The 15,607-nt window shown below is 36.4% G+C and overlaps 1 protein-coding gene across 1 annotated transcript; it reads left to right on the plus strand.

Annotated features, from left to right (window-relative positions):
- Positions 1 to 4,887: 4,887 nt before the first annotated feature.
- LOC117182966 lies at positions 4,888 to 5,292 on the plus strand. The gene has a single exon (XM_033376091.1). The coding sequence runs from the start codon at positions 4,888 to 4,890 to the stop codon at positions 5,290 to 5,292; it is 405 nt and encodes a 134-aa protein (XP_033231982.1).
- Positions 5,293 to 15,607: the final 10,315 nt, after the last annotated feature.

The following is a 15,607-nucleotide window of genomic DNA, read 5'->3' on the forward strand; positions in this document are numbered from 1 at the left end:
CATATTCGGAGTTGTTGTTTTGAACCGCACTTACTCTAGCTATGTTTGGTGTTATCCTTGTTGTTCCCACGAAAAGCTAGGGAGAAGAAGTTTGTTTATTCTTTTATAATCTTGCATGCAAGAAGCAGGTTGTGTGCTCTAAAGGTCGCCTGGTCTCTCACAGTGAATTTTTGAGACATCTCACGGAGGTGTAATTCAGCTTTTGCACGGTTCTTAAGCCTCCGCTTCTTTAATTACTTCGAGAGCTTCCCTGACAATTGTCCGCGATTACGTAGTAATCATTGAAACCATATTAAGCCGAAGCTGAAATAGTTTTATTTTGATATATTAGTTCCTAACACCATTCAAATAATCTCAACAATTAATAGCATTTTAAAGTGTGAAATGTGTTGCATCTAATTTGAAATTATTAAAATTTTTAGTGCTTTGCCTTTATTTGATTTCCTGTCTTAAAAATGTTGCGATTCATTACCACACACACATTTGGGTTAGTTCTGAGAACCGGCATTTTGAAGTGATGCTTAGATTTATGGAAAGAAGTAATATTTCTTTCCAGTAGTGACTGTAGTAGAGCCGAGTTAATTAGATGAGGTTTTGTACGATTATCACTACGAGAGGCTTTTAACGTTAAAGTTGATAGTAGAAGACTGGCCCAGGCTAACTTCATGCATCCCCCCGAAATTATAATTTCTCGATTTTTCCTTTTGCATACCTTTGTACGTCGTTTGTACTGTTTGTGAATTTGATATTTTCGTCCGTACCCTCTTGGCTACCCGGCTAGAGAAAAATCAAAATTTCGTGCCATCCCTCTAAAATTAGAATTTTTCAAGTCTTCTGTTTTCTAACGTTTGCACGTCGTTTGTACTGTACGTAGATTCACGTTTTTGGCTTGCACCCTCTTGGTAGCGCGGCTATGAGCAAATTTCCTGCTAGTGCCAAGGTACGGCATCAAACGTTAGCATACAGAAAAATTGAAAAATTGAAATTTCGGGGGTATGGCATTAACGAAAATATGAAATGTATAAACAGTACAAACTACGTACAAACGTATACAAAAAACATTTTTAATTTTAATTTTGGGGGGATGCGTGAAGTTAGCCCGAGAAATCAATTTCGCCCCTAATTTCGTAACCAAGAGGGTACAAACAAAAATGTTGGATGTGCAAACAGTACAAACGACGGACAAACGTATGTACAAAGAAAATGTAAAAAACGTGAACTGTGAGGGGCCAACTTCACGGGGTTGGATTTCCGAGGGTTTTTTAGGAAATGGTAGTAGCCACAACTTTTTTATCTGAAGCAAAAGAGGCGTTTACGTTGCAAATCTGAGCGCTATTGTGTTATAAAGTTGTTCCAAGGTCAGAAACTACAAAATATGGACAAACGGCATGAAAAAAAAACTTTTATTGAGTGCCGATCGGACTCAATTCCAGTAAGGAATTGGAGTATCAGCACATTTTAACTTTATTAACTTGTTATTTACACGCGTGCAGAAAATTCCAGTTTTCACGTCAGCTGGTACGTAAAAAACTTCTCTCCTCTTCTAAATCGCAAAAATGTTGATTTTTCTAAAGCTTAAAAGGATATTTACCTTAATAATAGATAAATTATTTTATTATATTTACCAAGAAGATTCAGGATGACGGCTAAGCATAAGGGTAGAGTACAGAAAATCCTCATCTTGTCAGTGCAATAATGTAATATAAGAAACTTAACTACTGCATATTCTACTGCTCCATTGACTTATACAATCTATAGTGTAGTCGCTACTTTTTATATTAAAGTCAACAACCCGGCCCTAAAATATTTACATTTGATAAGACTCACTTTTAACGAACATAATTTGTCTACACATTTATGTTAAACTGATGTCTCCATCCATGCAAAATTTTATGTTTGAGCTTTGAAGTTTTGGAAATTCAGTTTGTTTGAATTAGATGAAAATATTTATTGGCTTTGATTCAAGTAACAGGTTTTTTAATGTTAAGAAATTTATGTTGAGCCAAAGAAATGTCTTTGTTTTATAGAAATATTTATTGGTTTAAATCTAATTTTTCTCTTATTTAAAGTTACTTTCTTCTTTCCAAAAATACATTCGGATTTTTGAAACCACGGTAGTTATAGTACCACGTTTATTATAAACTTATCACTTTTTAGGCTCAGAATACCAATATCATATTCTAGACTATTCTTAATAATTAGATTCTAAAGAGGACTGATTCATTTAAGAAATCTAATGTAAATATACTATAAAACTAATATTCTTATCATATATTACCAAATAGAAATCTGAATACTATTTATCGTCCCAAAATGAAAAGAGTTTCATAGCGTTAAATTACATGACTAATACTCATATTACTTGTAATAAGATGTTTTAATTTACTTACCATTTTGAAATTTAAAAAATTTTTAATTATTTATTAATACATAAAAATGTAGAATGTTTTATGTTTATTCTGCCTAACCAAAATTCACTTCATATTATTGTCATGATATTTTTTTTGGAAAAAAATATCCTTATCAAATTTTTAGGTTGAATAAAGCAAATCTTCTGCCACAATAATGATCATTAATAAAAAATTATGCTTCGGTGCTTACACTTTTCGTCATGGTTTCCCTTTGAAATATTATTTAGTGTGAAAAGCGGAATTCTTTTCGAATTAAATTTATTTTTATCTTGCGGGCAAATTAAAAAATAATTGTGAAGAGATATTCATATGTAGTATATATTAATTAGCGTTTAAAGCTTTATAGTGATTTTTACATTGACTTTACGTTGACTTCTCTCGAGGATCAAGAATGAGAGCGAGCTTTCGTAGACGGACATCGACGCGATAGCACCGGCAGATAAATCGTGCGTCTTTCCCGTCGAACATCCTGCATTCACAACGTAGGAGAATCTCTGCAAGGTGCTAAACGCATCTTCAACACCGTATGTCACTATCAACTTCGGACTCTGACCTACGGAATGTCATGCTCCTCATTTCTGGCAATTTGAACGCATTAACAACTAGCGCCGGACGAAGCCAACAGCTATCCTGCTGCCTCGAAGCTAATTCGAAAAAAACATCCTAAAAGGCGCGAGTGATAAAGTTTCGGCCATCAAACTTCGAAATCAACTAATCCAGCTGTTGAAGTCTGGAGAAATGCATCTAAAGAAGTAGGCTTCCAACTACTCCCCTCTATTGAATATAATTCTTGAGTGCGATCGACTGCATAGAAGTTAGCTCCAGTTCCAGACCGATGGGTCCGTTAATGCAAAGGAAGTCGCCTGGGATCCTGTGTCTGACAAATTCCGATTAAAAGCACCAGTAATCGACAGCAAGTGCCCGATAACCAAGAGGAAGGTGCCCGCTGATATCTCGCGTCTCTTCGATCCCGTTGGCTGGCTAAGTCCAATCATTATCGTTGCGAAGATCCTCATGCAGGATCTCTGGAAAGCTCAAGTTGGTTGGGACACTTCACTTCCCAAGGATTTGCTCGAAAGGTGGAAAACATTTCAGACGAATTTATCTGAGATAACTGCGATACATTGTCCACGTTGGATAGGCTATCATCCTTAAGATCGAATAGAAATCCACGGTTTTGGAGACGCCAGAAAGTATGCCTTTGCTGCTAAAGTTTACGTTCGAGTGCATTTCTCACATGGAAACTGCAATGCACAACTTATAACGTCCAAGACTCGCGCCACACCTTTTAACACCATCACTATCCCTAAACTGGAGCTTTGCGCTGCCGTGCTTGTGCTACGATTGATTAATTATGTATGCGAGGAATTAGAACTTTCTAATGCAGTCACTTACGCTTGGTCGGACTTACGAAAAGTTCTCAGTTGAATTCAAACAGATGATCCTTCCCGTTGACCGATTTATGTCGCGAATCGAGTTTCGGAGATCCAGCGAACTCTCTCCAACCCTGTTTGGCGATATGTCCCTACAAAGGAGAATCCAGTTGATATTGCTACTCGAGGAGTGGCTCCTCGAGCCTTAGCTCAGCAGAGTCTCTGGTGGAATGGCCCCAGGTAGCTTTCGCAGAGTGAGGCTTCCTGGCCAGCGTTCCATTGTCTGGATGAATCTCCTCCAACTGACTCTGCCCAAGATAATTACATGGAATCAAAGAAACCTACCATTGCGGCTCGTCATGTACATTGCAACCTTACAACGATTGGCAACTTCTCTTCATTGACTTGCCTAACACGAGTGATTGCACGTTGTGTGCGCTTCAAACTTCTACTCAAGCCTGCTATAGAACGCTCTGAACTCATGGATCAGCGCCTCATTCCCGAAAAAATCCTTCGCACATCTTTAGCTTGCGTTTTTGCCCTCAAGGATGAAGCTTTAAAGATGAATTAAGCACCCTTCGTCAGGGAAAGGCACTTAACAAACGAAACAAACTCGTTCGATTGCGTCCATTAATCGATTCAACTGGAATTTTAATAGTTGGTGGACGACTAGTGAACTCTCCGTTGCCTTATGATCAGAGACTCCAGTCATCTTACATAGTGACAGCCCTCTCGCAGGACTGATTATTGACTGCGCACACCGAACAGCTTTACACGGTGGATTCCAGCTAACGTATTCGAAAGCTGTTCGATGAGCCTGGATTATTAGTGGACGGGTTTCTGTAAAAGCGCATATACGGAACTGTATTCCCTGCATACGAGTACGACTTCAGCATTTGCTGCTCTTCATCTGCTGGAGTTCAAAGGCGGTTCATCTTGAGGTAGTCGGAGACCTCATCACTCAATCATTTCTAGCCACACTCCGACGCTTGGCTGGTCGTCGAGGTGCCCCTCGTGCGATCTGTAGTGGCAATGCAACCACATTTCACGGTGGCGATGCTGAACTTCGCTCGATGCTACGAGAAGCAGAAATTGACTGCAATATGGGGCAGGATTCATATGGAAACAGGGAGATTAAGTGGAAATTAATTTCACCATCTTCTCCTCACTTTGGCGGCTTGTGGGAGTCCTATATCAATTTGTTAAAATCTCTCATGAAGGAAGTTGTTGAAAATCAAAATCTCACCTATGAAAAGTTTTCCACTCTCGCTGTAGAGTTTGAAGCATGCATCAACTCCCGGCCTCCGGTTCCAATTAAGGGCGACCCGAAAGATCTCGAAGTCTTAACTCCAGGTCATGCTCTCGTAGGTATAAAACTGGAACAAATTCCCAGAGCAACAACCTCTGACAAGGAACTGAATAAGGTCACTTACTGGTGGCTTGTCCAAGCAATGCGTGATCAGTTTTGGAAGCACTGGTCTCATGAGTACCTTCATACGCTTCCATAAAGAAATATGTGGACACTGCCGAAACGTAATCTTCAAATTGGAGACGTCGTGTTGATTTTTGACCCTTTTCTACTTCGACGTGGGACACGGCCTTTAGCACGGATCACCTATGTCAGCGCCGGACAGGACCGACTTGTGCGAGCTACCACTGTTAGAACTTCTTTCGGGATCTACAACCGCTCTATTGTTAAATTGTGTTGGCTTCCAGTCGTGCGCTGATTCCATGCGGGAAATGTGCTCCGTGGCGGGCGGATCTGAATCTTCTTCCCTTTTTTTCTTTCTCTACATGGAGAGAGGACTCAGGTAGTGATCCCAGAGTTTTTCTCAGCCAGTCAGTTCTCCAACCAAGGGTGAGTTGTGTACAGCTTTCGCGATAATTTAACGAAATTAGAAATCAAGTGTCTTTTGAGTTTCCTCCAGGTATCTGAACGATTCCATTTTTTTCCAATCTATGCTTCTTTCTCTTTCCTTTTTTCTAAGTGACTTTTCCGACTCGATCGTCTTATGGTGTTGTGGGAAGTGACGATTCGGATGACGTATCACTTCCAGGTGCATCGGGATCGATCGTTCGGATAATGATCGTAGTCGTAGCTTCCGACAGCTACATCTGTTAGAGTTTTCCAAAACAATCAAAACCTTTTTTTGGTATTAAGTGATTGTGGGATCGACTTGGGGACAAATTACTTGGATCTAAATGAGCATATATCTGGACGTGAGTCGTGACAATGTTAACCTTTCTGGTGCTCTAGGTGGTCGACTTAAACTTGGTCAGACGTGATTCCTTCGCTGCCTCACGCCAGTCAGCGAGTAATTAATTAACAATACTGAATTAACCGAAGAGTTAAATTTGTGCGTTGAAAAAATTCACTATCAATGATTGATTTTTAACAGATTTTAATTAAAAATAAAAAAACCTTTAAATTTAACCAACTAAGACCAATTTTCAACAAAACACTTGAATCCTGAACTACAACAGATTAATTTTTAACAAAAAATTGCATTTTCAACTAAGATGATTTATTGTTTACCAGCAAAAAATAAGAAGTTTCATGTTGTAACCAATAGTTCAACTTCATACAAAATTATGGAATTTTTAAATAAAAAAGTTTATTTTTTCTTCAAAACATTTCACCTAAAATTGTTTGAAATTTGACATTAAGTTTTTAACGGATCTGCACGTTTTAAGACCACCTGAAGCCAAAAATGGTCATTATGCATGCACATTCTCATTGCGCGCTACACGCCAAGTTTGAGCGCGCTTAAGGTGCGCGAATACGCTCTCTTGTGTGGCACTCGTTTTCGTTCATTTAATGCGTAGACTTCAAATTCATTTTTTCATAATTTCATCAATATTGCAAATTAATTCGAAATCTGTGATTAAAACTTCTCAAGAATTACAGTCATAAATTGGAGTTTTTTCCATTTGTATTTTAACGATTACATTCTCATGGTGGCACTCATGCTTCGCGATTGAAAAATTTAGAGTCAGGTCTCTTTGAAAAATGAAACGGTGTGGACAAAATTGAACAGTATAAAAGAAGTAGGTATGTTTTCCAATATAATTTTAATTTAATTCCGTCTGTTCAAACTTACGTTCAAAGACAAACATAATTTGTAAATGTGGTTAAAATCTAACTTTTTGAATTTTGTTCTAATCGAAAGATTAAACTGAAATTTGTATTAAATTTCCTAATCTTTCAGAAAATTATTATTTCCATCATTTAATATTTTGAAAGTTTTCAAAAATATTCAACTGCTTTAATTTATATCGAAATGTAACATTTCATTCAGATCATTTGAAAGTCTTCTAACCGTATGTAAGAAACGTTGAATCTATTGGATAAATACTTTAAAAGTTATTGTGGCTACAACATTCAGGTAACCATACATACAGACATATAAACAGAAAAACAGACTTCGACAAAATTGTATGATCTTCGGAATCTGTGAGTGTTCCAACGATTTAAAAAAAAGTCAAGAAAGGAAAAGCATTGCTTTTTGAAAACTCTTAAAGATAATCATAACAATTAGAAAAAATATTAATAAATAAAAATTGGATTTATGATCAAACTATAAAAGATACGAAAAAATATAAAATAACGAAAATTGTGCTCTCAGAAAAGATCTAAACATTTTGTTATGAAACATTTCTCGATAAAATACATAGTTTCTTGTTTAATCGTGACAAATAGCAGTTCGTTTTTAATCGTATTAAAATAACACATTTCACATTTTGAGACCACCTGAATCCTATATGCCTGTCCTGTTCTTATGGTTTTATTCATTAAAAATTGTATTCAAAAATATAATATTTCATTTTTAAGCGAAACGATCATGAATAAACGAAAGGAATAGGAACAATATTTAAAGGTCTTTAATTATTTATTATAATAAAATATTTTTACTATAATAAAATCGTACAACAATTCTGCCGATTGAAATATTAAAAATTTCTTCGTTCTCTGCCACCTCTTACAATGCGCTGGCTGTTCGAAACCAAAAAAATTTATTTTTGTTAAAGACCTATACATGAGTCATTTTATTTCAATTCATAGAATGAGTTATTCTTTACTCAAAATAAAGGGACACGCGTTGAACGATTTGGCTGAAAAATTTTTTTTTTGAAGAATGGTGAGCTATTAAAAATAACCTTAAAATTTCATAAAAACTGGTAAAATATTTTTCAAAATAAAGTAGTTTTGTACCATATACATATAGATATTTGGTCGATCTTCTTTCATGCAATGATGAAATCTGAGCTCTATCGAATGACCCAAAAAAATATGAAAATTTCAAAAAGTTAAAAAAATGGCCACGGTTTTTCTGAAAATTTTGAAAACAAATTTTCTCGCAAAGACCTGCTTCAAAATTTCTTACTTTTTTTTTCGTTGATCTTTCTATGATATGGACTAAATATTCTCGAAGTTTGGCTTTTGATAAAACAATCTTCCTATTGAAAATAAGTTTTTCGAAAATGAATCGAAATTGTTCATTGTTCAAAAGCATATGAGCAAAGTGAATGAGGCTCTTTCAATAGCAATTCATTTCTAAACTATTTTTTCTTTGATATTTACTTCTTTCTTCGGTAGTTTTTGAAAAAATTAACAATTTTGATTCTTTTCCAAAAATGTTTTTTTTTTCAAGGGGAACAAATTGTTTATCAAAATCCAAACTTGGAGGATATGTATTCAATATTATCGACAATCCACAACAACAAATTCTAAAGCTGGCCTTTTCAAGAAAAACCATTTTCAAAATTGTTTCTACTAGGGATTGATACAAGCCGGGGGTGTAGCTGGTTGTCCCGACTTGATCTAAAGTTGTGCGGGGAATTGTGGAGACGAGATCGTGGATGGCCGGCGAGTGAAGGCCTGTCCGTGAGCGTGTGAGAGCTCGGCCGGTGGATCGTGTGGAGCCGTCTGTACCTTTCCTGAGGCTTCTCACCACGATGACGGCTACGATGTGCAGGTCTTCCTGGGCGTGGCGAGCCGTTCGTGCCCTCCGTGGCAGAGGCTACTTTACTGCGGCTTAGCTTTCCCGGGGCTGGATCACTCTTCCTACGGAAAGGCCTCTGTTGTCAGCCTGCAGGAAGTTGTCCAGCTGGTCCATGGACAGAGTCTGGTTTCTGCGACTGGTTGGTGGTGGCAGCGGTGGAAGAAATCAAGGGCTGGATAAAATGGACTTTGAGGGAATCAGGAAGGAGGACTTCCACTGAAGGGAAGCCGGTTGCCTGAAGGGTTTCTCGGAGCGCGGCCAAGCGACGGCGAACTCGGGTGCGCTTGCCGGGACGAGGATTTCTGGATTTACCAGGCATACGTCTGGGAAGGAGGAGCAAGGCAGTTGAAATATAAAGTAGGTGAAGAGAGGGCGGGGCTGCAGTGAGCGTACCGACCTTAGAGAGAGAGGAGTAAAGATTGCGGGCGGGGTTGCGTGAAAGCTTACCGACCCTAGTGAAAGATTGCGGGCGGGGCTGCAAGGAGCGTACCGACCCTAGAGAGAGAGACAGACAGAATGAGCGAAAAGTTAGAAGGAGAGAGGAGTGCGGGAGTAAGGATAGTTTTTCAAGAGAGAAAGAAAAAGCGACCTGGAATTATGTTTGTATTCGAAAGCACTTTATTCTCAGGAAATGGTACTAAGTACCGAAAGCGACCAGTGGTTTGAGGTTACCCAACTGGAAGCCCAAATAGAAGTCCGTGCCTTCGCGTTGGCGATTGGCGCGGTCCTCTCGGCCACTCGCGTCGCTTATGGAGGGGCGCGTCGGCTGCCCTGTCCATCCCTACTACTGAAAATTGTGAGGGCACAGCCCGAGCTCGGACTAGCGACAACATGGCGCGTCGCGCGAAGTATCGAGAGCTTCGTGTAAGGCAAAATGAAAATTCACAAGAAAATGTCATATAAAATATAAAATGAGAAATGCCTAGCAATAATATAAAACTAAAAGATAGAACTTAAAGATAATAAAAAGATACATTTATAAAAGAAAACCTAAAATTAAAATAACCGATATCGCAGGATAAAAATAAGACTATTATATAATTAACCGTAATTAAAGTGGAAACTAAATTCTAAAATTTTAATACAAAATATTACAATAGAACAGAAGTTCTAGTCCTCCTGTGTTTTCTAGCCCCGGGTATTATTAATAATGAAAGGAATTAAAGATATTTATGAACAAAATTACAAATGAGTATTTAATTTAACAGGGAATTTTGTTATACGTATTAGTCACGTTGGGTTGGCGAGAGAAGAGAGAGAGAGAGAGATCACGTGGCGTGAGTCATGCTCACAGGCCTGGCACGTGACGGAGAAGCCTTCCGTCGCAGATGAGCCAGGTGTGTCTTTATGGCTCTCTTCCTTCCATTGACTCATGGAGAGAAAGCAAGGTCGTCTTATTGTCACTCTAAAACAATTTAACCCGGAAGGTTTTCCCAGTCTGGGTTTATGTTTTGTAAACACAGACGGGGAATTATTCCTGGCAAATTGATATTACATAAGTATTACATAACTAGATTAGGAATAAGATTAAAATTGTACCAAAGTTCGATCCTCAACTTCTATAGAATCTTGTGGGGGTGGCAAGTTTACTTTTTGACCTAAAATATGAAACAAAAACCTTTGCACTTGGAAATAGAAACATAAATGAAACAAAATAAATTAAAATGAGTATTTAAATAAAGTCTAAGAACCATGGAAACTAAAAACTATTTTTGAAGAAAAATAACTTATTTCCAGCTGAAACAATTCTACTGAAATAAAAACATTTACGAATAAAATCTATCAATATGTTAATAATTTTAAATAAAATATAATTTAAAATATTTCCTAATCAACTTAAGTTCAATTAGAGGAAACTAATTCAACGCAGAATACTGATAAGATACCATCCGAATTTTGTGTATGCACAATATTGTGTGAAGCGCCACAATTTGAAAAACCAGGATGAGTGATACCTGCAGTGGGTCTTTGGCCCTAAAAATTAAAATAAGTTAATTACACAGAGATAATGTATAATATCTTTATCAAATCTAGTTATCGAGGGACATTATATATATATAAATTGTTATAAATGATTTAACGAATGAAAATATAAATAAAAAATTAGGTTATTGACACTAGATAAAGGTTTCGCATCAATTTGAAGGAATATTATGATACTGGTGAATACCATGACTTCCGAAAATTCCGCGAATTCCATGAATTCCTCGAATTGCGTGAATTCAGCGAAGTGCAAAAATTCCTTGAATACCATTAATCTCGTAAATTCTAAAATTTCCACGAATTTCTTGAATTCCGATTATACCATGAATCCCGCCTCATTTTATTCCAAATCCAAAAATTCAATTCTTCATGAAATCGACCTTTGAAGCACTGTATTCTCGTATTTTTTTACTTAACATTACTCACATTAGTCTATTGAAATATCTATTAACATTCGTTAATTATTTTTTACTTATTTAAACAAATGGAATTTGTTGGAATGATTTTCTCTCTCAAAAATTGTTTTTTTTTTCCTAGAAATTATTACTGTTGGTCTAATGAAATATTGATTAACTTTCATCAATTAGTTTTCAATTATTTAAACAAATGAAAATTGTTTGAATAACTTTTGTTTTAAAAGGATTTTTGAACAAAAATTAGTACTATTAATTTATTAGAATATTCATCAATATAAGTTAACTAATTGTAAATTGTTGAAACTAATTCCATTCGTTTAGATAATTTTTTTAAATTTCTTTTAATGAAAGTTATTACTGTTGATCTAGCAGAATATTCAGCAATATTTGTTAATTAATTTTTAATTATGTACCCATAAAATTCCATGTGCTTGAAAAAGTTTTATTATTTCTAAAAAATCACCTAACTGGCAGTTTACGATAAATTATTATTTATTTTAAACAACTTTTAATTTGCTTAAAATATAGATAATTTTTCTACAAAATTTTTACATTTTTCTGAGAAATTTAAATAAATGTTTTCGTCAAATAAAATTTGTTTATATAATAAGAGTTAATTAACTAATGTTGATAATATTCCACTAGAACAACGATAATTTTTATAAAAAGAAGACCGGATTAAAAAAATTATTTAAACAAATTAAATTTGTTTAAATGATTAAAATTAATCAAAAAATGTTGGTATACCCGGTGATCCCAGATCTAAAACGAGATATGGCCTAACTCTATGACAGGGCATGTCCGTGTGAATATAGTAGGAGACGATATAAATGACTGGGTTGCGCGCGCAACCCATTTCTCCTCTTCTGCATTTGAAAACTCGAAGATGCACGATTGCCGGTCGGAACACTTCGGCAGTTCTATTTATATCTCTATTTTTTTACACCAATAAGCCATTTCCCGTTCGGGGTAGGCGTGAATCACTCGGTAGGGAAAAGGAGTATTATGTGGATGGGATAGAGAATTTTCAGATCGATCCAGGATTCACGTGTTATTTATGTAAATAACACGTGCATTCCGCAACACTGCTCCGACCCAGGTTGCTGATCAATCTCTCTAGTAATCACCCCAAGCGAAGAATCTCACAATGTCGTTATGTGAGGTTCCCCACTTGGGTCCATTAGTGGCCAAGGTCTTTTGTTTAAGGCCTCATTCACTCTATTGACACTCTTTTATTAACTATTTGCCGCCATACTTTCCTGTCCTGGCATACTTCTCTAGATTCTTTTATGACAATGCATTTTTTCATGCAGGCCCATGTCTTACTGTGACTTCTTATGTCTCTTTTAACTAGAGTCTCATTCACACATTCGAATCATTCTTTCTGCGGTCTACCTCTGGGCACGTTGCCATTTACTTTACCTTGATACACTTGTTTCGTTAGTCGTTCATTTGGCATTCTCTCAACATGTCCGAACCATCTTAACCGATTTCTTTCCCATGTCTCTACTGGCGTCTCTTCTGCACCACATTCTTTTATAATTATCTCATTACTTACTTTGTCCATTAGGGTTTTCTCGCATATTATGCGAATGAATCTTATGTCAATTGCGTTAATTTTACCCTTATCTTTTTCTTGATAAGTCCATGTCTCGCTACCGTATAGTACAGTCGGTACAAATAAAGAATTATGTATTGCCATTTTAGCTTCATTTGATATATTTTTACTTCTGATGAGGACACCTGCTCTACCAATAACCTTCTTACCTTCGTTTATGCGTCTATCTAATTCCTCATTTATCTTTCCGTCCTTAATAAATAAGCTACCAAGGTATACGAATTTATCAACTTGTTCAATTCTCTCATCATTTAATAAAATATTGCATAGTGTTTTCTCACTCTTTCCTTCGAACACCATAGTTTTTGTTTTATTTGCATTAATTTTGAGGCCCGTACTTTTTATGCTTGCATCTATTTTATTCAGCATTCTTTGTGAGTCTTCAAAAGACTCTGCTATAACAACCTTATCATCTACGAACGCTAACCCACGTACCCTTACTGTTTCGAGATCCACACCCTATTCGTCGAAGAGAGCCATTCTTAAACACTTGTTCATAAATAATATAAATAACCATGAAGACATAACGCGTCCTTGTCTAACTCCTTGAATAATATCGAAACAGTCACTCAATTTCCCATTCACTCTTACGCTCGCTTTGCTACCTTTATATATTGTTTTATAGCTTGTAGGAGCCATCCATTGACTCCATACTCTTTCAGGACTTCCCAAAGTTTACTTCTATCTACCTTGTCAAAAGCTTTTTCTAGGTTAACAAATGCTCAGAAAACTTTTGTCCCTACTCTCAAACTTTTTTCTGTTATTTGCCTTAAGCTAAATATTTAATATTTGATCCGTACATGACCTTCCTGGCATAAGCCCACTTTGGACTTCCCAAATCTTTGCTTCTGTTATTTTCATTACCCTACGAATAAATATTTTTGAGTATATTTTACTTACGGTACTTAATAAGCCAATCCCTCGGTAATTATTGCAGTCGTTTATATCTCCCTTTCTTTTGTATATTGGTACGATAAATGCTTTTTTCCAATCGTCTAGAGCGTCTCCCATCTCAAAACATTAATTTATTAATTCGCACAGTCTATGTTTTATGTACTCTCCAACGTGTTTAAGCATTAAAGAGTAAATACTTACTACCCCGGCAGCATAACCGTCTTTAAAGTTCTCAATTATATCAATAACCTCAGTGGCACAGACTTTCTCAATTGAGTTTTCGAACGAATCGTGTTCTTCATCGCAGTTGTGGCATCCTATAGCTTCATCTCCAAATTGTCCCCTAAAATAGTCTCTGAAAGCCTCTAGTATCCCGTCTACATCATGTAGCATTTCCTCATTACTATTTCTCATGTTGTCGTATCTATGCTCTCAATTATCTTCTTTTGGAAATCTATGCGCACATCCCGTTTCTGTAGGTTCTTAATTCTTATTCACGTTCGTTTTGTTTTCTTTGTTCTCTTTTTCTTGATCCCTGAACTAAGTTAATTTTGAAGATCAGAAGGAAATGATGAGTGTTGCATTCAGAGCCCCTTATGACCCTTGTATCTTTTACTAACTCTCTTAGTCTTTTATCTGCAACAACAATGCCAATAATACTTTGGCTATTTCTTTTAGACCAGGTGTACGTCTGGATCATTTCATGCCTGAACCAAGTATTTGTAATAAATAAACCCCTTTCTAAGCATAGACCAACTAATTTATTTCCGTTATAGTTTGTTCTTGGATCCCCAAAATTACATAGTACACTTTCTCTATCCTGATTTTGGATGCCCACCCATCCGTGCATGTCTCCTAGTAGAATTATTCTTTCCCTATGTTCTCAAATATTTAGTGTGTCATTTAAAGTGTGCATGCTATGATAAATAGTCTTCTGATTCCTACTTTCATTCTAGCCCACAGCAGTCTGGGAGATAAGAAACCATGGTCTGCGAGATGCTGCTTTGCTCTTTCATTCAAAATCAGACCTATTCCTTGTTTACCATGTGATTCACTGTCTACTCCTGACCTTTTCAAATGCGCTTATCAATACGCCGTTTTTTATGTCTTTGGTTTCGCATCCCTTTTTGTTTGTTTCAGACACACATAAAATATCTAGTTTCCTCACGTCCACAGTTTCACGCAATTCTTTTACCTTGAGATCATTTACTCCCCTTGCATTCCAAACACCTAGTCTCCATTCGTCGCCTGAAACATGACCTTTAGATTTTCCGCGTGCATGCGTTTTATCAATTATAGTTCCAGTCCTTTCCGAGGAAAATCGACATATGGTGGAAATTGTAGTTATAACGTCAGTCCCACCAAAACTTCAGTTAATAAGGGAGGGTTGGGAGAGGGGGGAGGCAGAACTGGAATCGAGAGAGTCGTCTTAGGTTTGCGTTTTTGTTTTCATGCTGAGAAGGTCACCAACCTATATCTTTGAATCTATAATATAAAGAGAGTCCCCCCCCCCGACGTTCAAAGTCTCAGTCTTATTGTAGTTTGTAGGTTTAAAATTTCTTTTTTATCGTAAAATTATAATAAATTGATATGAATTACTTATGTTTCAGTACGTTTCTGGATTTCCTTGTAACTGCATATCGAAGCACAATTTTAAAAGTGCAAGAGAACGTGAGAGTCGATTTACAACTACGTCATATCCGATAGCCGTTAAAATCATCTTCTTTAAAGTCCTTTCAAAGCCATTGAAACTTTTTGAAATACACTGTCTAAGGAGCTTAATTTGATAAAAATTTTCCAGGTTTTTTAATACATAGCCAAACTTTTCATCAATAAAACCGTTCATTTTTTGAGTTTTCAACTAAGTGTACAGATAAATAATTTATTTTATAAATTGTTTAAAGAAATA

The sequence above is a fragment of the Belonocnema kinseyi genome, chromosome 2 (genome assembly GCF_010883055.1).
Source record: "Belonocnema kinseyi isolate 2016_QV_RU_SX_M_011 chromosome 2, B_treatae_v1, whole genome shotgun sequence".
NCBI classification, from domain to species: domain Eukaryota; kingdom Metazoa; phylum Arthropoda; class Insecta; order Hymenoptera; family Cynipidae; genus Belonocnema; species Belonocnema kinseyi.